Source organism: Neofelis nebulosa, chromosome 18 (assembly GCF_028018385.1).
Source record: "Neofelis nebulosa isolate mNeoNeb1 chromosome 18, mNeoNeb1.pri, whole genome shotgun sequence".
NCBI lineage: Eukaryota > Metazoa > Chordata > Mammalia > Carnivora > Felidae > Neofelis > Neofelis nebulosa.
This window is the reverse complement of record NC_080799.1, coordinates 35,893,211-35,916,678: the sequence shown is the minus strand read 5'-3', so window position 1 is coordinate 35,916,678 and position 23,468 is coordinate 35,893,211. Positions and strand designations below refer to the sequence as shown.

Here is a 23,468-nt window from a genome sequence, read left to right as displayed (position 1 = left end):
CTCCCCCCCCCCCACTGGGCCTTGGCCCCTGCACCTCTTCGTCCATCTTGCTCTGCATGCTTTCGCCGTAACAACGTGCTGAGAACTGAGGCCTAGCGAGCCACCGAACCTGGGGGTGGCCGTGGGGATTCTGACGCAGAGACGTAAGCGGGGTGGGAAAGAAGGCCGGCTGTGAGCCCCGAGGCTCCCTGAGGAGGGGCCAGAGGTTCCCCACATCAACCCGGAGGGTGATCGGGGCAGCGGATGCTTAGTAACCAGGAAGGAACCCTCAACCACGCAGCCCCGCGGGCGTTTATCACAGAACCAGGAACCGGCTCTGGAAGCATACAGGCATGGGCCTGCTAGAAACAAAGCTGCATATTCCAAAGAAATCAGCGGGGACGGGAGACACGGGGGCAGTGGTCCCCGAAAGAATTCAGGCAGCAGGCATAAGGGCTATTAGCATGGAGACCTACAGCACGGAGGCCGCACCCGGGGAACGCGAAGGCTGCAGGTCCCGGAGACCGAGCAGGCCGGGAGGGCTCCGGGGTCAGGCCCCCCCCTCCTGCACTCAGCCCCGCCTGCAGCCTCTCCAGGTAGAGCGGCAAGTGGTGGGTCAGCGCCGGCCGGGCCCGGCTCTGGCCCCACAGGGCGGCCACGGCCCGGCCACCTGCCCGCATGGCTCCCAGCCCCGCACGTGACAACTGCAGGAGGGGGCCCGCCACGCCGTCCAGGGGGCCCGCCGGCTGCACCTGCGTGGGGAAATTGGGGCAGGATCAGGGCAAGGGTCTGCGGCACGCAGCACTCCAGGAGATTCTCACGTCTGGTGAGCCGAGGGCAGGGGATGGGCGCCGGGGGGGAGAGGGGGGGCTGTCTCCGCACGGAGCCTCCTGTTCTCCGTGTCCCCGACACCCCAGCAGTCGACCCACCAGGCGCCGGAACGTTTCCACGTAGGCTTCCAAGCCTCGCATCCTCTTCTCCAGCTGGGCTTGCACTTGGGACCTGATAGCTGCCACCCTAGACTGCGGGCACAGAGGGACGGGCTGGGGGCTCCAGGGGGCTCCGCAGGACAGGGGCGCGTAGGAGGTTCTCGGGGGCCTGTGACAGGGCCCCAGGATGCATCCACACGCTACGGGCCTCCTCTGACGTCCTCGGCACTGTTGGACCCTTTCAGGGTCCAGCGGCTCTGTGTCCTCCGCCCCAGAGACGACAGCATCCCCCACGCCCCCCCACCGCCCGGCCGCCTCGCCTCCACGCGGCCCAGCAGGGTCCCCGGGCGGCCGTGCGCCTCCAGGCGGACACTCTGGTGGGCAGCCTGCAGGGTCAGGCGTCCCAGTGGCTGGACGGGCCGCCCGCTGTCCTGGAGCCGGGAAGGGGCCTGCCGTTGCTCCCCAGGACTCAGCCGGCGGCCACCCTACTGTCCACTCCACCTGCCCCCAGCCTTCTGGAGCTTTCCGTCACCCACAGGCCCTAGAGTCCCCAGTCCTCCCGAGGCCCGGTCTCTTTCTCATCCCCAAGCCCATACCCACCTGGGTCCTGCCCATCTGGACCCTTTTCCCAGCCCCTCCTGACGTCATACAGGTGGCCGCAGGAAGCTCGTCGTCACCTCCCGGGGTGGGGAGGGTGCCGCCAAGTCCTAACAGGGTTTCCTTGACTCCTGAGCTCTCGACACCCCCAATCTCTGTGCTCTCGGGGGCCGACCCGACAGACACTCACAGCCTCTACTCACCTTCCTCGTGGGCCACAGAGGCCTGGAGGCAGCCCCGGGCCCGGGACACCGACAGCCTCGCTTTCGCGTTGCCATCGTCCACGGTTCCCTCCAGCTGGACCACACACCGAGAAGCTGGGGCGGAAACCCGGCCCCGGAGGCCGAGCCGCTGAGCCTCGGGGCTGAGGATCTGGGGGCGGGAAGGCACAGAGCAGCGTGCAGCCCGGCCCCGGCCCCTGGCTCTTGCCGTCCCCGGACCCAGGGAGGGCAAAGACAGTGGCCACCCCTGCCCCACACCTCCAGGGACACTGGGACCCCCACGTACATTCCCCCCCCCTCCCCCCACGAGGTTCCCAATCCCTACCGAGTGCAGAAAGTACCTATTCAACCCACATCTGGGACCTAACAGGCCAGGGGCACCCGCCATCCCCGAGGCTTACAAATTCCCGGTGCCAGGCCTCACCCCAGAGACGCTGCCCTAACTGACCCGGGTGGCCCTGGGCTTGGCACTTTGGACATTCCTGGGTGTTTCCACCCGCAGGCCATGTTTTCCAAAATTGCCTGAGAACCACGCAAGTGTCGCCACAAGATCAAGGAGACGTTGTGGGGAGCCCGTGGCACAGGATGAAGTCACTGACCGTGTATCCCGACCCTTGGAGACACCAAGTCTTAAGGGAGGGGGATTCGGGACAGGTGAGTTTTGAATGGGCAGGGGGTAGGGGGTGGCAACGTTAGGCAAGGCCTCTGAGGCCCTCAGACCAGGAGGACAGCCGCAGAGGGGAGGCCGGTTAGGAGGAGGGGAGGCACCTCTGGCCTGGATGTGGCTGCCCTGTGTGCTAGTCGAGACCCTGCCTCCGGCAAGCCACACATCCCTGAGGGTGGTGCCTCAGTGTCAGAATCTGTAAAATGACGTGGGACGGGGGCTCTCTCAACTTAGTGGGAACAGCAATTACTCTGTGTATGTGGGTTCAGGAGGTGTGTTCCTGGCTGAGTCGTGTTCCTCAAAAAGACGGGTGTAAGGTCTCACCCCGTGGATGTGCGATCATTTGGAAATCGGGTCTCCGCAGATGTGCTCAAGTAAGACGAGGTTGTACTGCATTAAGTCGGGCCCTGAACCCAACGACTGAGGTCCTGAGAAGACAGCCGTGTGAAGAGACAGAGCCTGGAGTGACCCAGCCGTGAGGCAGGAATGCCAAGGATTGCCAGAAGCTGCCAGAAGCCTCCAGAAGCTGGAAGAGGCCAGGAGGGGTAGTTCCCTGGAGCTTCTGGTGGGGGCAAGGCCTCGTGGATGCCTTCATTTTAGACTTCTAGCTTCTAGAACCGTGAGAGAAACCATTTCTGTTGTGTTCGGTCACCGAGTTGGGGGTAAGCTGTCGGGCAGGCCGAGGAATCAGGGGCTCACTAATGGGCAGGTTCCAGAGAATCTGTCCCTGAGGATTCCAAGCAGATGGGGCAGGGCCCAGAATCCTGACGAGGTTTCAGAGTGCACGAGGGGGCTGGGAGGGGGGGCGGGAAATCTGCAGACCGTACTTGGGGCCTCTGTCCCAGATGGCCTCCTGCCGAGCTCCACCCTGCCACTGTCCCTGTCGCTGTCACTGGCTGGTGAGGGCCCCTCCGAAGCTGCCGGGGTGAGTACCCGACGTCCTCAATCTGTCCCCCCTCTGCACAGGGGCCTCCGTGTTGGCATGAGAACCACACAAGGCTGGAAAAGGCCTCTACTCACCCCATGGATGCCCAAATGGGGCGAGTGGCTCACTCCCCGACCCCCAGCTGTGAGAGGCAGGCCTTGGAGCACCGGGATTACAGACACGGGAGCAGCCAGGGGCCTGGCTGGGGAGCAGGGAAACAAGGAGTCAGCTCGGACAACCTCAGAAAGCAAAGCTCTCCTGAACCAGCCGCGCGGCTGTGTGTGGGCACAGAGGCCGAGCGAGCTCCAGAAGCAGAAATGCCTTCCTCGTCCGGCTCCGGATGCCGGAAGGAAACACCCATCTCACGAGCACCTACTGGGCGTGCGCACTGTGCACCCCACTCGGCAGAGAGGGTGGGATTTGCTCCCAGTGGGCAGAGGAGGCAACGAGGTCAGAAGAAGGAAGGTCACCGAGTCGAGTTCGCTCGGCCAGGGAGACGCAGAGGCGGGCAGCTGGCAGCAGGGACTGAGCACCTACTGTGTGCCTGTGCTAAGTGGGCAGAGGGAGGGGGTGCCTGCAACCCGACCAACTACCCTGTGACATGTGTCTGCTCCCCGCTTACAGACGAGGAGACAGGGCTCAGAGAGGTCCCCTCCCGAGACCGCTCAGCCTGTTGGGGCACAGCGGGCACCGGCCACACCTCCGCTCCTTCCTCCCTTCCCGCGTCGCTGGCCGAAGGAGGGCAAGGACGCTGGGCCGATGTAACAATGGCTGGTACTTAGCGACTGCTTCCTTCCAGGTGCTGCTCTAAGTGATCTACACGTATTAACGTTTCCAGTCCTTGCAGCATTAACCCCATGGGAGGCAGGGTAGGTGCAATTACCACTCTCTACTTTACAGGGGAGAAACCAAGGCACAGACGGGGAGCAAGTTGTGAGGAAAGGGCTAGGCTGGGATTCAAACCCAGACAGTCCAGCCACTGCCTCTGAGTTATAGCGAGGGCCACATGCCAGGGCAAGGGAGGAGCCGCTTTGTCCCAGGGCTGGGGACAGGCTGGAGGGTCCCACCCCACAGCGAAGCTCTGGTCCCCACCAGGGTGTCAGCCTGCAGTTCTGATAATGGCCACTAGGTGGCAGGGCCATTGGGGCGGTGGTGGCCTCGCCAGCCAGAGAGGGATAAAGAGCACCCTCCCCCCACCCCGGGGCCGGCCATCCCTGGCCTGGCCACCCACCTCCAGCTCCCCGGAGAAGTCTGGTGTCCGAGGCCTGCTGTGGTCGCGCAGGGTCAGGCTGAGGTGTAGGCCATGGCCTGGGTCCGGGGCAAGGCCCAGCTGACAGTGGGAACGAAGCAGGAGCTCACCGTGGCCCAGGGTGTGGTCCCCAGAGACCGAGAGAGCCTGGGACGAGAGGGTGGGTGTTAGCGGTCGGGGGGCACAAGGGCAGCAGTCTCCTCTCCCCACCAAGCCCTGGTCCAGATGACCAGGGCTGTCGCAGTAGCCTATTGGGTCTCCCTTCCCAGTTCAGCGCCAGCCCCCAGTCCCTCCTCCACTTGACAGCCAGACCTCCCTATAAAAATGCAAATCAGTCACTACCCCCTTGCTCACAACTCTCTGCCTTCCCACTGTCCTGAGAAGAAAAGCTGGTCTCCTGGGCCTGACCCATGGGCCAGCATTATCTTCTTAACCTCACCTCCTTGCTAAGGGCTGCCCCATGTTCCTCAAATACCCTAAGCATATCTGGCCACAGGGCCTTTGCACTAGCTGTTCCCTGTACAGAGTTTGCTTGTCAATGAGGCCCCTCTGCAATCCCGTGTCCTCTCTCCCTGCTTCCTTCCTTCAGAGCGTTCGTCATGCCTGAGTACTTATCATGCCTCTTGTTTAACTTTTTCCACCCAGGGGCATGTGAGCTCCAGCGGGTAGGGCATCCGGTCTGCCCCTTTCACCATCCTTGTCCCTGTACCTAGAACAGGGCTTTGAGTAAGTGAACCCCACAATGCTCTCTGAATGAATGGATGAGTGGGGTTGGGAAACTGGCTCAAGGGACAAATTTGGCCTGCCCGGCGAGTCACCGGCACATTTCGGAAACCTCTTTTTCACATTACCAGCACGTCCCCACCCCTACTCTGCCCTGAGGAGAGGCTGTTCCCAGAATCCCTGTCACCCCTCAGGCAGGAGGTCTGTGTCACTGGACAACTGAGCTGACCTAGTTCCTGCTCCCCCTGACTTCATCTAAACCCCCTTTTCTTGGTCTTGGGCCCAGCAGTGGGGAGACGTGGGCCCCACTCTGCAGCCCAGAGTGTACCCCACCAGGCCTGCATCCCCAGACACCGGCAGAGAATGAGCTCTTTTGTTTACACGTATTTATGACAGCAAAGTTAAGTAACTGTAACAGAGACCATATGGCTTGAAAAGCTAAAATGTTGCTATTTGGCCAATTATGAAAAAGCCTGACCCTGGGATGGATGAGAAGATGGATGGATGGATGGATGGATGGATGGACGGACAGACAGGAGGGTAGGTGAGGAGATGGGTGTGAGGGAGGGTGGATGGACAGATGGACGGACAGGAAGGTAGGTGGGTGGGTGGGTGGGTGGATGGACGGACGGACAGGAGGGTAGGTGAGTAGGGGGGTGGGGGGGTGGATGGATGGATGGAGGGACAGACGGATGGACAGGAGGGTAGGTGGGTGAGTGAGTAGACGGATGGATAGACAGGAGGGTAGGTGGGTGGGTGGGTGGATGGACGGATGGACGGACGGATGGACAGGAGAGTGGGTGGGTGGATGGGTGGGTGGAGGAATGGAGGGATGGAGGGATGGATAGGAGGGTAGGTGAGTGGGTGGGTGGGTAGACGGCTGGGTGGTTGGGTAGGTGGCTGAGTGGACGGATGGACGACAGACGGACAGCAGGGTGGGTGAAGAGGTGGGTGGCTGGATGGGAGGGTGGTAGGTGGATGGGAGGAAGGACCAATCAACCAGCTAACAAACTCAGGCAGAATGTTGGGAGAAAGGGGCCCCAGCACCCTACCTCTAACAACGATGAGACTAAGCGTAGCTTTCATTTACGTGTAAACCCTCTTCCCGTGTCACGTCTTAAACCTCACAGTCACCCTACACACCGGAACCTAGTACTTCTCCTGTTCCCCAGGTGAATCACCGAACATTCAAAGTATGGACCCTGCCTGTGGTCGACCGGCCGACAAATGGCACAGCGGTGACGCTGGCACCCAGCGCCCTCACACACACCCCCGCACTGTGCAGATGCTGTCCTCTCTCCTCACCCTCCCTCCATGGGTCCCTGGGCCCCTTCCCTGGGACGGACTCACCCTGGGCAGGTCACAGAGCCCCAGGTGCAGGGAATGGTGTAGCCAGTGGCTGTAGTCGGTCTCCACTTCTCCCCGGAAGCTCTGGGTGGCGCAGGAGGCAGTGAAGACGTGCTCTAGCACGACGCCCGCATGGATCTGGTCTGGCTGGGACGGCCAGTGCCTCTGGAATGACAGGGCCCGGTGAGGCAGGGGCTCATCCCAGTAGAGGAGGGAAAGGCCCCGGCCGGCTGCAGACGGGAGACCCTGACAAGAGGGGAGCAGGTGCCCTGAGTCCCGCTATGAGGGCCCCGGTCAGCCACAGCAGCCATGTATACTCTGGGCAGGAGGGCTGCTGGAGGCGCCAAGGGAGCTGGGCCTAGGGGTGCCAGAACGCGGGTGTGAGACCCCAGAAGGAGCACGGTGGGCTTCCAGGGCTGGGTGTCCCCATTTCTCCACGGCCCGGTGTCTGCTCCGAGGGCTCACCTCATGCTGGGTGCCTTGCTTTCCTCACCTCCCAGAGCTGTCACTATACCCCAGTCAGGGAAGGACTACTGCACCCACTTTCCAGCTGGGAACACCAAGGCTCACTGTGAAGACATGGGTACTCATGGTCCCACAGCACAGCTGGCCCTGGCACCCAGGACCACATGGCTTCAGAGCCGGGCACTTTCTATAGCAGATGGGGCCGCCCTGTGGGTACCTGCCTGGGACCCGGCTTTCTAGGCCTCACCTCATAGGTCAGGTTCTGCTGCACCCGGCGTCAGTCCCAGGACAGGTCAAGCTGCTCGCTGAACACGGCCGTGGTCTGTGTCAAGGCCCCACAGGCCCTGAGGGCGCCCAGGCCCCAGGTGGCCCGGAACTGACAAGCGGATGGAGTATGTGACTCAGGGCCAGCACAGGGGCCCAGAGTCAGGGAAAGGCCCGCGCTCGACGTGGCAGTCCCACCAAGGCCTGCCTGCCCCGGGGAGGCGGCCAGGCAGCCGTCCCAGATGGTAGCGTACCCCGAGGACCTGTCAGCCCAGGTGAGGTGCAAGGTCACGGGCTGCCCTCTGTCCAAGGCCAGCTGCACCTGCATCAGATGGAGGCCGGTGAGGGGGGCGGGAAGGGGAAGAGGATGTTCTGTGTGTGGGTGCTGCAGGGGCGGGGGGCGGGGAGAGGGAGGGTGGCCCCCTGCCCACCACTCTAGGGGAAGAAGCAGGGAACTAGGGACAAAGTCCTGCCCCCCCCATCCTGCCCCGGCTGCAAGAGCTCAGAGCCACGCCCAGACCAGGAAGCTGCAAGTATTTCAATGGAAGACACCTCATTGCCAACACCCAGACTTGCCCTTTCCAGAAGGAAATCGGAGCCCCCTGACTCAGGGCCTCTGGGGCTGCTCTGGACTCAGCGTGCGCCCCGCTCCCCTCATCTTCCCACCGAAGCCCTCGTCCCCCTGTGATGGCAGGAGGAAGCGGGGCTGACGGGAGGTCGTGAGGCGGGTCTCATGGTGGAACCAGTGCTCCCGTAACCACAGACTCCAGAGAGCTCTCTCCCTGGCACGTGAGGACACGGAAGGCTGGAAGGCTGCAAGCCAGCAAGAGAGGTCTCACCGGGACCTGACCAAGCTGGCCCCTTGATCGTGGACTTCTAGCCTCTGGAAGTGGGAGACGTAAATTTTTGTTTTAAGCGACAGGCACTATCTAGCCTGCAGTGTTTTGTTATGGCAGCGGAGGCCGCCCAAGGCAGGGGTCCTCAGCCGCTATCTCCCGGCACCTGTCCTGTCACTTACTCTGTTCCAGCCCAATTGCCTCTGGCCCTTTCCGAAGCACCCCAGCCTGTTCCCACCTCAGGACCTTTGCACTTGCTGTCCCCCCTCCTCTATACCCAAAATTTTATTCCTCCAGCTTGCCACAAGGTGGCTCCCTCTCACTTGTGAGTCCTCAGCTGACAAACCACTTCCTCCAGGAGGCCCTCACTGACCACCCCATCTGATTAGTCTCTATCTCAGCCTCCTCTCTGCTTTCTTCAGAGTGCTTATCACAACTCTTAATTTTTCCTCATTCATTTGTTTGAATTTTAGACAGGGTCTTCGGCCTGGAACATGCTGTCTACTGTCTACACACACTGGTCTACTGTTTTCCGTTTCACAGCTAAAACAACTGAGGCTCAGAGAGGGTCCATGAGCTGCCCAAGGCCACCCAGGTGGTTGAGGAGTCGAGCTGCCCTGCCCATAGCCCCCTGCAGTTTCTGACTAAACAAGCAAGCATATAAATGATGAGTCAGACATGCTTATAAGCTCTTTAAATGCAGCACTGTAGGTCTCACACACTACCTGGCATGTAGTAGGTGTTTAATAAAGTACTGATAAAGGAATGAATGACCAAAGGACCTCTCAGGGTCTCAAATTTCAGGAATCTGTGATTCTGGAGGAGTCCTTCACACCGGTAGACAGGCAGAACCTTCTCCCCCTGCCCACCACCCCCCCACCCCCAGCTCAGCCATGCAGCTCGCCAACCCCCAAGACCACATGACAGGCACCTCGGATGCTCCCACTCACCTGCCAGCTCTCCTTGCCACCCCTGCTCTCAGCAAGGCCGCTGGCCTCCATGCACGACCAGGAGAGGTTGAAGGGCTGAGCCAGGGCCAGGCGGGCGGCCAGCTTGTCCCTCCCCAACTGCAGAGAGGAGGAGACCACCACCTGGGGAGGGGGACAGGCTGAGCCCGAGGCCTCGCCCACAACGGCATCCCCCTCCCCACCCTGTACAGACAACCTTCTCCAAGGTCAAAGGGCATGAGAGCGGCTGGCTCTGAGCACAAAACTCCCAGGACTGCGGGGGTGGGGGGGTGGGGGGGTGCCCTTGGAGAGATTCAGCCCGTTTTGCAGAGGACAAAGTTGAGGCCCGGGGAGGAGCAGGCAGGGACAGTGAGGACAGAGATGGGGCAGAGGACGGAGGACACGGGCCAGGGGCATCAAGGAGTTAGAATCGCAGCCCTGCCTTCCACTAGCTCCGTGACTCCGGACAAGTCACTATACCTCCTTGAGGTTCAGTGTCACCATCGGAACGTGGGGCTGCCGTGCCCAGCACATGATAAGCCTTCCCTGCGCATTCACCACTGGTTTCCCTGTTGTCGCTCAGGTGTGGTTGGAACCCAGGTTCCACTCCCCACCCCGTGCCTTTCCCACGGTCTCTTGGGGCCTGGAACCAGCTGGGTTGGCCCGAGTAAGGCTCCTTGGGCAGGCCTGGGCCCCGAGGGTCCTGCTCAGCCTACAAGCCTGGTAGAGTTCCCGGGGTCTCCTTCCAACCCAGACACCCACCTCGTCCTTGCCATCCCAGCCCACGGCCAGGTGGTCCCGGCGTCCACGTCGTGAATGCTCGGAGGACAGTCTGAGACTGCAGTGTCGCGGCAGGGAGAGGGGCAGCTGGTGCGTGAGCTCCACTGGGTGGGGGCACAGGGAGGGGCGGAGAGGGCCCGGGGGGATCTCAGCAGACACAGCGACCACCTCGGACAAGGTGGCCACTTGGGGGCCACGTGCTCAGGTAATCCACACAAAATTCAGAAACTACACCTTCACTGGGTCACCCACCACTCAACGTACCCGCCCCCCACCCCCCCGTCCCTGTGAGAGCCCCAAATCTCCCCTCCCCGCTTTGCAGGGAGACTCAGCACCTCCTGCATCAAGAGGTGGAACCCTCGAACCTGGGCCTTGAGACTTATTAATAGGAGTTGGGGAAGGGGATGCTGCCACATCCCAGCCCAAGCTTCGAGAGGCCTCAGCTCCCACTCGCTCCCTGGGAACCTGCCCAGGTACCACAAGAGGGAACCCAGCTGGCCTGCTGGATGGTGACCGCACATAGGCAGCACCTGGATCTTCCAGCCGAGGCGGTCCTAGATCTGCCGGGAGCCAGCCCCCCGAGAGAGTTGGAGAGCCCAGCCCAGGTCAGCAGCAGCCTGTGCCCAACCTGATGCTTTCTGGTAGAAACCAGTGAGTTTCGGGACGGTTGTCACTCACCAAAGGCTGCCTGGGCCACCTGCCACCCAACATTCCTCACACTCAGGGGTGACCTGTGCCCCTTTTGAATGCCCCGCACCCACCCGGCCCACGGTCCACTGGCCTCTACTCGCATTCTGTTCTAGGGTGAGACATGGAGGCATCTCCATAGCTGAGACCTCACACTGGGCAGTCTCCCTGCCCTAGACTTTCTTCCTTCACCCCCTAGGCTAAGTCTAGCTGCCCGGACCTCTTGCAACACTTGACCCCATCTTGTGAGGCCACCGGTTGGCCCTGTCTTCTCAGACCCATGAACAAGAGTCACCTGAGACTCCATGGGAGACAGTGGCCCTCTGAACTCTCTGGAAGGGTGCCAGCTGTTCCTACACAGGCTCCTGGGAGCTGTGCCCGGAGACAGTGCCACTAGGTGCTTCTTAAGGAGCCATCAGGTCATTAGTCTAGAGAACGCCGACCACGTTCATGGGCCCCGCACTCAGAGCCCTAACCCTCCTTCTTCCCACACTCTGACCCCCTGACTCCCATGCTCTGTACCCACAGAGCAGGGTCCTCAGGCTGCCCAGCCCAACCACACACCCCCTGCACGCACCCACACACCCTCTGCACGCGCGCGCACACACACACACACACACACACACGCACGCTGCCTCAGCTTATGGAGGATCTATGCATTTCTTCTGCCCTGCAGGGCACACGTGTGGCAACTGTGACCCTGGGGAAATTCCATCAGACCACCCAGCAGGTGGTGGCCCCGGGACCGGGGTCTGCATTGTGTCGCAGGCCTGCAGGTCGGGCTCTGTTCTGTGTAAACTGACAGCCTGTGTGACCTCACAGTCCCTTCCAGGGGGCTGTTTGCTGGAGGACCTCGGGGGACGCAGGTGCCGTCACTGGGGCTTCTGTGGGACAGCACTCACCTCCCCTGCCAACTCTCAGCCTCAGCTCTGAACCCCCTGGGAATGCTCGGGGCTGCCCCACCTTCCACACGTCCTGTCTTATCACACTCAGGGGAACCGTAACTCTGGGCTCCGGGCTGGGACCCTGCGTGGCTGGGGTCCCTGGGGCCGCCCGCCTGTCTGCACTGCTCGCTCCCCCTTCAGTGCACTTGGGCCACTCTGGCCTCGCTGCTGTTGCTCTAGCACTCCAGCCTTATTCCTACCTCAGAGGCTTTGCACATGCTTTTCCTTTTCCCCATGACGCCCCTCCTCAGATCTTCACCACAGCCAGCTCCTTCTCATCATTCAGGGCTCAGCTTGGACATTACCTCGTCACACAGGCCTTCCTAGGCTGCCCCACCCACAGGAACCCCACACCCCCTAATCAAACCCTTTTCGCTCTCACACTCTGATAGGCTTTTCCTCACATTCGCATCCCTGCACACTGCCTCTCTCCCTGCGGGCAAGGACCTGGGCCATCTTATTTCCGGACGGATCCCCCAGTGCCTGGAACAGCATCTGGGTTAAGCAAGCGTTCGAAGATGGTTCGTGGAGCGAGAGAACCGGCCACCCCCGTCAGCAGCCTCTCAGACACTCACCCTGGAGCCTGAGGTTCCCTGGAGGTCTGGGGAAGGACGCAGGGAGGCTCCCGTGGAGGGTCACCACCTGGTCATCCCACAGAAGTGTCTGGTGCAGGGTGCGGGTCCCATGGGCTCTCTCGTACGAGGTCTGCAGGACCAGCTCCCCAGGAAGGGTGCTGAACTGGAAGAGAAAGACAGCACCGGGTCACTGGACAACCTGGTCCGTGTTGCTGCTTGGGGTAGAAAAGAAGCACTTTCGGAAGAAGAAAGACAAGGAACATTCACGGGGCATCAACAGTTTACGGGGCTGCCAGAGACATCAGGAAGCGAGAAAGCCAAAGGCTCCCGGGGGATGGGCAGACAACGCGGTGGAGGGGTGGAGCACGACACAAGACGCCGCATGGCCCCGTAAAAAGGACACCACCTCTCAGCTCCCCTTCCAAGCTGTGTGGCCCAGGGTCAGTCCCCTAACTTCTCTGAGCTTCAGTTTCCCCGTCTATGAGACGGGATGAGAGTCCCAAGGCCAACCTCTGCCAGCCCGGGGCTGACCTGCGGGCACTGCCACGTGGGAGCTGCTGTGGTTTGCAGCAAGGGTTCCTCAAACACTCAGTGAGCAGGCATCATGTTCCAGACCCAGTGCTGAGCATCGGGGGAGGAAGTTAACTGCTCCACCCTGATGCAAGACCCCCGTTACTCCCTGCCCTGCGGAGGACAGCCGCTTCCTCCCTGCTGTCTCTGCTGCCCCCTGTAGGTCCCTCCCCACACAGCAGCCGGAAGGGTCTGAAATCATCGCTTGGACCACATCCTCAAAGGCTTCCAATTTCACAGAGAACTAAATCCAAACTCCTCCGTGAGGCTTGCCAGGAGCCTACACAATCGATCGGACCCCTACGACCTCCTACCGCATCCATACTCCCCCACTCTGCTCCAGCCCGGTGGCCACTCCTCAAACATCCCAACTCATTCTTGCCCCCAGGACCTTTGTATGTGCTCTTCCCTCTGCCTGGAAGGCCTTTCCACCAGATTTTCAGACGGCCAACACTTGCTTGTCATCTGGGGCTAGCTCAAATGTCAGCTTCTTTGTGAGGGTTTCCTGGCCCCCTAAAGAGCTCCCCCGCTATCACCCCATTTTCTTTTCTCTATAGCATGTATCACCATCTGGAGTATTTTCTTACTTATTAATGCAATTTGGGGGGGGGTCAATCGCCCCACCGGATGGACACGGGATGAGAGGAAGGATCCACCAATCCTATTCCAGGCGATGTCCTCTGCTTCTAGGACCTGCCTGTCCTGGACCCTAGTAGGGGCTCAATAAATAACGTGCAAGGGAAGGACACAGGGAGGAAGGGACAGACACAGAGACCAGCTGCCGATCCATTCCAGCGAGTCTCGCCTACTTCACAGCCCGTGACAATTCCTCTTTTCTCGAAGGGCCGCCCCAAGAGCCCCCCCAGCTGGCCCCGGCTGCCCTCCATGCACCTGGGGGAAGGTCTGTTCCAGCCTGATGATGTTGGTGACACTGGCCTTCGCGGTCACCACCCTGGTGCCCACGTGGAAATGATGCTCTTCTACCGCCACGAAAATCGCGCTCTCGGCCTCATGCTCGGAATACTGTAGCTGGGTCAGAGAAGCAGGGGAGAGATTTCCTCATTAGTTTCCTTTATTTTTTTTTTAAATTTTTTTTAATATGTATTTTTGAGAGACAGACCATGAGTGGGAAAGGGGCAGAGAGAGAGGGAGACCCAGAAGCCAAAGCAGGCTCCAGGCTCCGAGCTGTCCGCACAGAGCCTAACGCAGGACTTGAACCCACCAACTGTGAGAACGTGACCTGAGCCAAAGCTGGACGCCAAACCACTGAGCCACCCAGGTGCCTGCCCCATTGGTTTCTGATGGAACGTTCAGGTGGATCCCGGCTCCAGGCTGTAGGGTTGGGCCCAAGACACCTGCAGCTTCCTGGGCTGGACGAAGTCTGAGGAGATGAGGGTCCTGAGGCCCGGCCGAGGCTACCAGGTGTGCCCATGACAACCACCTCTCCAAGCCCTTCGAGCTGTAACACGCACTTGAAGGCAGCTACTATCCCGGGGCCATCGGGCAAGAATTGTGGTTGCATTAGTGTTGTGGACAGCAGGGGGCAGTCTAGCGCAGGGAACTAGGCACAGGCAGGGACAGCAGATGCCCATTCTGGCTCCACGGCTGTCACATGGGGTGGATGACCCCTGGCTAGTTCCTTAACCACTCGAGTCTCTGCTTTCTAGCCGGAGATAATAACCGGGATGATGAAACTTTTTATTAATGTGCTGCAAAAAGCATATGAAATAATGTGCCATCTTCCAGACTGGCTACACCACAGAATCACTTAGTGCATTAGCCACAGATAGAGATTCTGGGTTCCTACCCGCCGCTTGTAAAAACAGAACCTCTGGGAACAGGGTGGAAAGACTGGTATTTTAAAATGTATTTTCTGGGGCGCCTGGGTGGCGCAGTCGGTTAAGCGTCCGACTTCAGCCAGGTCACGATCTCGCGGTCCGTGAGTTCGAGCCCCGCGTCAGGCTCTGGGCTGATGGCTCGGAGCCTGGAGCCTGTTTCCGATTCTGTGTCTCCCTCTCTCTCTGCCCCTCCCCCGTTCATGCTCTGTCTCTCTCTGTCCCAAAAATAAATAAAAAACGTTGAAAAAATAAATAAATAAAATGTATTTTCTTTGAGAGAGACACAGAGAGAGAGCAAGAGAGAGAAAGCCTGCTTGCAAGCAGGGGTGGAGGGCAGACAGAGAGAGAGAATCCTAAGCAGGCTCCACATTCAGTGCAGAGCCCGATGTGGGGCCTGATGCCATGACCCCAGGATCATGACCTGAGCTGAAACGAAGAGTTGGATGCTCAAATGACTGAGCTACCCAGGTGCCCCCAAACTGGTATTTTTGAAGAGCTCTGCGGATTAGCAGTACCCTGTCAAAACATTCAACCCAGATCTCATCTTGAACAAAGAGTCTGACAAATCCCGACGGAGGAGTTTTGCAAAATAACTGCCTGGAAACTTCACAACTGTCAGTGCAGGGCTTTTCCTGCTTAGGGGGAAGTGTATCAACCTCTGCAACTTACTTTGAAATGTGTCAAAAACTCAGCTGGATGGGGAGCTATCTGATAAAGCAAGAGGAGTGAACCAGGAGTAAGGAAATCTAGGCACTGGGTATGTGGATGTTCACTACAAAATTGCTTTCATTTTCCAGTGTCTGGAAAGGTTAATAGTAAAAATATTGGCGGGGGGAATAGGTACTGGGCAGGAGAAAAATTTCTAGATCAGGTGTCCACTTTGGGCCAAATTTGGCTCACCACTTGATTGTGTAAATAAAGTTTTATTGTAACACAGCCACACCCATTTATTTACATATTGTCCATGGCTGCTTTTTTGTTACAGTGACAGCACTGAGCATTGCAACACAGACCATATTGGGTTTAAAGGCGAAAATATTTACTATCTGGCTCCTAAGGTCTGCAGACCTCTGTTCCAAATTAAGAAATCAAAAAGAACAACTAAGCACCCCTGGTGATCCTGCAGAAGGTCCTAGATTTAAAAGAAACTAAAAACAAACAAATTTTTTAAAAACCCAGCTTGAAAGAACATTATTGGAGTAACTAGGAAATTTTATTACAGACTACATATTAAATCATAATATTACTACATCATGTTAAATTTCCTGAGTTTTGTACTTACACTGTGTTATACAAGAAAATAGACTTTTAACAGGAAACACTCACTGAAGTATTTAGAAGTAAAGAGGTATGATGTGTCCAGAAACATGTCTGTATCATCTCTTAATTGCACAGAAGAAAATGTATGCGTGTGTGTGAATATACAAATATATATAACACATAAGTATAAACAGAAAGTTTTGGCAGGATATTAACAACTGGGGAATGTTCACTGTCCCACAGTAACTTTTCTACAGATTGGAAAGTATACAAAACAAAGACTGGGGTCGGGGGAACAAGAGGTTCCCTGATGGATCGTACAGCTGCAACGAAGCTTGGGGAGCACTGACATCATGTGAGCGCACCAGGACGGGGCCTGGCACACGGTAGGGGCTCTGCAAACAGAGGCGGCCGAGCCCCGGGCAGGGAGGGCACTTAACAAAACCGGGTGGCTGCCAGGATGGCGAAGTGACCAGTCGGCAAATGTAACAACCGATCACTCATTCCATCAGTCAACATCTTTCCCAGAGCACCTACTGTGTGCTGGGCCCTGGGTCGGGTATGCCCTCCAGAAGCTTCTGATTTGGGGAAGACTTGCAGACAGGGAAACAGGTAATGGTAATGGTAATGGAGGGAGGGGGGCACACCAGCCTGGGCCTGCTGTCTACCCCCAGGACCCCCAAATGCCACGCGCAGGCCAGATGCGTGACCAGGGGCTGTCCTGGGGGTCCTGGGTGAAAAGGGGATTCACGGACAAGGGCGGGAAGAGACACAGAGAGCCTGGGCCGTGGGAACAAGACAGGGCACCCGGGTGGCACTGCTGCCTCAGCTCCAAGGCCTGTGCCACTCGACCCAGCTGTCGGGAGCCTGCCAGGCCGGTGAGGTGGTCCCGGTGCCAGGCCCCCGGCAGGCGGGCCTCCCCCGCTCCCCAGGGTCTCGTGGGCTCAGCAGGGGGCTGCAGGCCCGGCCCAGGAATGTGAGCCTGGGGGTGTCTGGGAAAGCTGGAGCCAGTGGTTTCTGAGGGCAGCCCACAGGGGCCTGCCATGGGCCTGCGGACACATGTGGACAGGTTACGGTCCCCGGCAGGGCCCCCTCCCACCTCGGCAGGGCATCTAGAAGCAGTCAGGGCTCAGGGGCGGCTGGGCACAGTTACCTTGGCTGAGGCTGTGCGGGGACAGCAGCCCAGAAGGCCAGGGAGGCGGTGCCGGCCGGAGAGCTGCAGCTCTTTGCTGGAAGGAAGGACAGAGTGTGCCTGAGGCTGGGCACGAGGGCGCCCACGGCTGGTCAGGGCAGGCCAACCTCCCCAGCAGAGGGCAGGAGATCCAGGAACCTGGCCGGGGGCCGGTGGGGGGCGTTCGCACGCCCCAGGCCCAAGGGCCGCGTGGTGCCGGGTCAGGTGACACGCATTTCCATCCCCGCCCGGTCTGTGTCGGGTGCTGGCCGGGGAAAGTTCCTCAATTACCCTCTGTGAGCCTCAGTTTCCCCCTCAGCATAATGAGCTATAGCGGTGCCGGGCTGAGTGTCTTCGGCGGGCCCATCAATAGGCCCTCTCGGGTTTGGCCGGTGGAAGCCTCAGCAGGGTCTAGATGGCAGCATTTCAAACGTGGGCTCGCTCCTGGCAGCCGAGTGCACACGGCACGCTTTCCCCTGGCCCCTCCAGGCCCAGGTGCTCATGGCGGCCCAGTGCTGTGAGCTCCAGGCTGCTGCCCCTTCCTGGTGGCTCGGCCACACCGTGGTGTCACTTGTGGCTGTGGGCTGACGTGTGCATGTAGCAGCATCTCTGGCCTCTGCCCGCTAGAAGCCAGTAGCTCCCCAGCTACAACAACCAGAAATTTCCCCAGACGTGGCCCCATGACCCTGGGCGGGCACAGTCACCCTTCGGCGACCTGGTACGGGGGCTGGAGCCTGGTGGCCCCCCGACTTCATACATGCGCGAGGCCACCGGGCACCGGGCCAGCCACCCGGCAGGTCCCCAGACTGAAGAGCTCTAACAATGACTAATTTGAATTTGAGGCCTAGGATGCATTTAGTTTGTGGGACCAGGAACTCCTCATCTGTGTCCTGCCCCCCAAAGGCCAAGGCTATTTTATGAGCTGTGTGGCCTTGGGCAGGTTGCTATGCTTCTCTGAGCCTTTCTTTCCACATCTGTGCAGTGGGGCTGTGGGGAGGGTTCAAGGAGGCGCTGGGGGTTAGAGGTCAGCACGCGGTAGGGGCCCAGCTGCTCTCTCCCCCTCACCCATCCCTCTCTGCTCGGTGGGGGAGGGGGGCGGGCAGAGTGGCAGGGAGCCCCTCACCTGAGCACCTGGCTCTGGCCACGCACGTCAAGGACCGGGCTGGCTTGAGAATCACAGGTCAGCTGCAGGGAAGAGTGCATCTGTCCCTCTGCCCAGAGCTTCTGGAACACGAGCTGAGGAAGCAGCAGGCTGTGAGGTATGGGGGGGAACGGGGGGCCCGAGGACCCTCCCAAGCCAGGCCCCACTCTGCAGCCCACAGTGCACCCCACCAGGCCTGCATCCCCGGACGCCAGCAGAAAATGAGCCCCACCACGTCTCCCCACCACGGGGCCCGAGACCAAGAAAAGGGGGTTTAGATGAAGTCAGAGGGAGCAGGAACCAGGGTCCCTCAGTTGGGGGGGTCCAGTGACAAAGACCCCCTGCATGAGGGGTGACAGGGCCTCTGGGAACAGCCTCTCCTCGGGGCAGAGTGGAGTGGGGGCGGGGACGTGCTGCTAATCGAAAACAAGACGCTTCTGGAATGTGCCAGTGACTCGCCGGGCAGCCAGAGGGCCCAGCCGGGAAAGGCAACTCTGTGCCAAGGGGCAGTGGCCGGAGCCTGACCCCATTCGCGGGGCCACAGCAGGTTCTTCTTCCCAGATGTGGGAGGGCAGCATGGCAAGGGGCCCAGCTGCCAGCCAGAGTCCCTTTGGCTGCCCGCTTGCCACATGACCTTGGGCAGGTGGCATACCCTCTCACGTGTGACCCGGAGACAGTGATGACGGCGACTCACCATCACAGCGCAGCCAAAGCTTCTAAGCCAACTGCTCCACCAGGTGTAAGTGATGCGAACTCTCCCCGTGCTCCCCAACCCCGTGCTATCAGCACAAGTATCACCCCCATTTCGTGAGACTGAGGGCACAGAGAGGCTAAGGAACCTGCCCCGGGCCACACAGCCCGCAGGCATCAGAGCTGGGATCTGACTCCCAGAGCCGAGATTCCTAAGGACTCTGCCGCCCGCCTCTCACGGGGTGTCAGGAGGAGGAAAGGAGTCACGGCACAGAAAACCCCGGCGCTGAGCACCCCGGTGCTCCACAGACCAAAGCTGGGCTTTCACCTGAACGCAAGACCGGAAGGGGCAAAAAAGCACGCAGGGCGGGGAGCTGGAACTCGGGCCGCAGGAGGCCCGTCCACACGCCCCAGGGCTGCAAACACAAAGACGGCTGAGCAGACACGGGTTCCAGCGGTCAGTGTCACCAACAGCCTTCACCGACTGGGAAGTGCCAGAGAGATACAGAGAGAGAGAGCACGGTCGGTCGTGCACACAGCGGGCCTGGCGCAGGCTGGGAACCGGATGGAGTGGGTAGACCTGGGGGGAGACCGGCCCGGCGTGGAGGTGGGGGGACCCACGTCTCACCCGGCTGGCGAAGGGCAGGCCCAGCCCCCGGAGAGCGGGTACCGCGTGGCTGGCATTCACCATCAGCTCCAGAGTGCCGTCCATCGGCCAGGCCACCAACATTGCCACGTCCACGCTGACCCCACCATCCCCCCCGTGGAGGGCCACGCTGGCCTCGGTCTGGGTCTCTAAGGGCAGAGAAGGGCACAGGCTGCTAAGGGTTCAGTTTGCCTCCTTTCTCAGGGGGCATGAACCCCAGGCAAGCCTTCTTGCTTTGAGCCACCGGGACGTCAAGAGGCGGCCCCCACCTGCCCCCGGGGATCTCGGCCTGGCTTCTCCTCCTCCTGGGCTGGCTGCCAAACTGACACTTCGCACTGTCCCCGCCAACCCCTCATGCTCCCCGCCTAGGGAGGGTCAGCCCCTCGAGGGCAGGGCCTTTACTTTTCCCCGGGCCCATCCCCAGCACTTAGCACCCCTGGACACACCCCCGGGGTCCAGGGCTTGCCAAGGGAACAGAAGAATACTTCCCTCCAGGTTTATCAAACATCCAATCACTATCAAATGATTCCAACCTGCAGCCTGCCTGGCCCAGACTGGAGGGGCCCCGCTCTTTCCACCCATCCAGGAACCTCTCATGGTGCTCATGGTGCCCAGCTGGACCATGCCTCATCTTAGCAAGCAGGGGGAAAAAAACCCTCTGGACAAGGAGAATCCAGAAGCTTTCTTCTTCTCCTTTTTGGACTTAGACTCCTCCTGCTCCATCAGAAAATACTTACCCAGGGTAAGTGCATGAGGCCTAGTCTACATCAGAGGCCAGCTTCCTGGGCCATGCACCCCACAGCCCCAGCCTGTGACCCCTGGCCCAGGCCATCGCCAGCCTTGTGGGCCCATCAGCGCAGGTGGCGCTTTTGGCAGATGTGGACAAGGTGGCCCTAAGCCTCGGTTTAGTGATGATGCCAAGATTCGTGGAGGTAACACACCTGAAAACACCCGGGGGGCACACAGACCTCAGGAAGCGTTCCTGTCCTCACCTGATGCGGTGTTTAACCACATGCACCTGCTGTGTAGGGGGCCCGAAGAGGAGGGGACACACATCTGAAGGGGCCCCCATCTCCACGCCTGGGCATGTTTCAGACCCTCGGGGACACCAAGAATGTTAATACCAGGCAGAAAACACCCCCTAAGGGGTTGGGACAGTTAAACATGGACAGCAGTGCACAGGTGAGAAGTTTCCGCGGCTACAGGCGGCCATACCAGGTTTCTCAAGGGCCAGGAACCGGTCATCCTGGAACAACTGTCCCGTCATTTACCCGCCACGACCCCAGTAAACCCTTCCTCAGAGCAGTCTGTGAGGTCAGTCCCTCTCTGTCTGTTCCAGGTTCCCACTCAGCCCATAGCGGGCTGAGAGCCAAGGACAGAAAAGAAGATGGCCCAAATGACAGGGGAGCCACCAAGGACCCGTTCTCTGCAATCTACATAGTGGTCAGACAGTGGCTCTGGAGTCACACTGCCCGGATTCAAGTCCTGATCTCAATGTTCAACAGCTGTGTGGCCTGGGACACGTGACTCAACCTGAGTTTCCATCCTTCTCTGCAGAATGGGGGCAGTGACTAATCTCTACCTCATATGTTCATGACTTCATTCAACAGATGTTTAATTGAACACCCACTCCACTCCACTCTGCAGAACAGGTAAAAATCATCCCTGGGTCCTTGTGGAGTACACATCCTAGCGTGGGTGGGCAGAAGACAGGCAATGAGAAACGAAGGTGTTTAGTAAGTATGTTATATGGTATGTTAGAGCTACCAAGCCAGGAAAAGGATGGAATGAGCTAGAGAGAGGTGGGGGTACAAATAAACAGGGTGGGTGGGAAAGGACTCATGGAGGAGATGACTTATGAAAAATATCTGAAGGAGGTGAGGGACTGAGTCAAGCACATATGCAGGGGAAGAGCCTTCGAGGCAGAGGAACAGCCTGTGCAAAGGTCCTGAGGCAGGAGCAAGCCCGACGTGTCTGAAGAATAGCGAGGAGTAAAGTCAGTAGGGGCCAGAAGTCGCTGTCAGTGAGATGAGTGTGTGGATCCTGAGGGCTCAGAGGCCCCACTGTGGGCTTTAACTTTCCCTGGTGTGACTGGATGGCTGAGCAGACCCGGTGAGCTCCTGTGTGTAGAGAGCCTGCCTGGTGTATACGCAGTAATCACTCGATCGACACTGGCTCTTATTACCGTTACCTTCCCTTCCCCCTCCGTTAGAAGTTAAACCATTTCCCCCTAAAAATTAAGTTGAAGTCGCAGCCACTAGTGCCAATGAGCGTGACCTTATTTGGAAACAAGGTCTCTGCAGAGGTCATCGTGCTGGCATGAGGTCGTGCTGGAGTAGGGGGGAGCCCGAATCCAGCATCTGGTGTCCCCAAGAAAAGAGGCACAGACAGATGTGAGGGATGTGGCCACAAGCCGGGGAACGGCTGGGTGGAGAGGCAAGGAAGGACTGTCCCCAGAGAGCCTTGGGCAGGAGGGTGGCCCTGCTGACACCTGAGCTCTGACCTCTGACCTCCAGGACCGCCAGTGAACAAGCATCTGTGGTTTCAGGCCATGCAGCTTGTGGTGCTTTGCCTTGGCAGGTCTGGGAAAGGAGCGCATGCTCGCAGGGAATCGGGCAAGGATGTCCCGGTTGGTTCTGGAGCTCAGGACCACTCTGGGCCCGAGGGGGTCTCAGCGCACCCGAGACTGGCGGGCAGGCTCCGGGCCGGGGGAAGCCGGCTCTTGGGTCTCGGGGCAGGGCCCTGGGCGCCTTACCGAGCGTCTGCAGCCTGGCGCTAAGGCGGGCCTTGCGCGGGAGTCCGGCCCGCAGCAGGGTCACGCTGTTGTGTTCGCTCCAGCCAGCAAGTTCCAGGTGCCCAGCACGGCGACAGCAGCTCACGGAGTAGCTCAGGGAGGTGGACCCCGCCAAGATGCGTCCGGAATGCTCAAAGCTGGAGCCGCGGCCAGGAACCTCCACAGCGGCCTGGAATGACACGGAGGAGAGGCCGCCTCACCCTGTGCCGGGAAGTCAGCCCGGCCCAGCTCCCCCTGGATCCGGGAAACCCACAGCGCCAGGCTGGGAGGAACAGAGGCCCCCCTGCAGGAGCAGGTTTAAGGAGGAGCAGAGTTTCAGGTGCTGTTTTGCCGGGTGGGGCTTGCTGGTTGAAGAGTATCTATTAAGAGGAGGGGCTCTTAGAACTGCGATGGCTCAGGTAGGCCACATGGGCACAGAGCTCCCGCCCTGCCTAAAACCTTCCAAAGGTACATGTGCTTTGTAAACTTTTTACTGTGGTAAAATACACGTAATACTTACCATTTGAAGTCTACTTTTTAAACGCTTATTTATTTGAGAGAGAGCATGAGTAGGGAAGGGGCAGAGAGAGAGATTGACAGAGACAGAGAAAATCCCAAGCAGGTTCTGCACCGTCAGCATGGAGCCTGATGTGGGACTCGATCTCACAAACCGCGAGATCATGACCTGAGCCGAAATCAAGAGTCAGAGGCTTAACTGGCTGAGCCACCCGGGCGCCCCGATCCCTTGTGATCTCTTGAGCAAGAGAAGCGCCTTGTGTTCTAACAAGGTGACCTCTGGGGGGCTCCTGGAGAGGGCCGGCCACCAGGAAGACTGAGCCTTGGTTAGAAGCTGGAACCTTCAGCCCCGGCCCCCCATCCTTGAGGAGGGGTGGAGGAGCTGGGGATTGAGTTAATGACCCAACATGCCTACGTGATGAAGCCTCCATGAAAACCCAACTGTGGGGCTCGGCGTGGGGGGGAACACATCCACGTGCAGGGAAAGCGAGCCAGCAAATTGTGCAGGGAAACCCCACCCATCTGGCTACACACGTTCTGTGCACCAGAGGGAAAACAAGAGCACATTCTGGGCAGAGGGTGAGGGTGGGGGGGTGACGTCGACCAGGGCGGGTCTACGTGGGGAGGGTGGGGGAGGTGATGTTGACCAGGGCGGTCTATGCAGGGGGTGTGGGGGGTGACGTCAACCCGCGTGGGTCTACGCCCGGCAGGGGGGGGGGCGGTTTGACATC

The 23,468-nt window shown here is 59.6% G+C and overlaps 1 protein-coding gene across 1 annotated transcript in view; it reads right to left on the bottom strand.

The window, feature by feature from the left end:
* Window positions 1–23,468, bottom strand: part of LOC131500959 (uncharacterized) — a 139,641-nt gene that overhangs the window by 20,183 nt on the left and 95,990 nt on the right. The window contains 17 exon segments of the mRNA XM_058710564.1: window positions 456–731; window positions 909–1,001; window positions 1,229–1,339; window positions 1,509–1,585; window positions 1,709–1,877; window positions 4,547–4,711; window positions 6,638–6,799; window positions 7,347–7,475; window positions 7,572–7,685; window positions 9,150–9,290; window positions 9,909–10,030; window positions 12,133–12,295; window positions 13,594–13,731; window positions 16,954–17,029; window positions 18,095–18,207; window positions 19,431–19,597; window positions 22,204–22,411. Of these exon segments, the coding sequence (XP_058566547.1) occupies window positions 456–731; window positions 909–1,001; window positions 1,229–1,339; window positions 1,509–1,585; window positions 1,709–1,877; window positions 4,547–4,711; window positions 6,638–6,799; window positions 7,347–7,475; window positions 7,572–7,685; window positions 9,150–9,290; window positions 9,909–10,030; window positions 12,133–12,295; window positions 13,594–13,731; window positions 16,954–17,029; window positions 18,095–18,207; window positions 19,431–19,597; window positions 22,204–22,411 (2,424 nt within the window).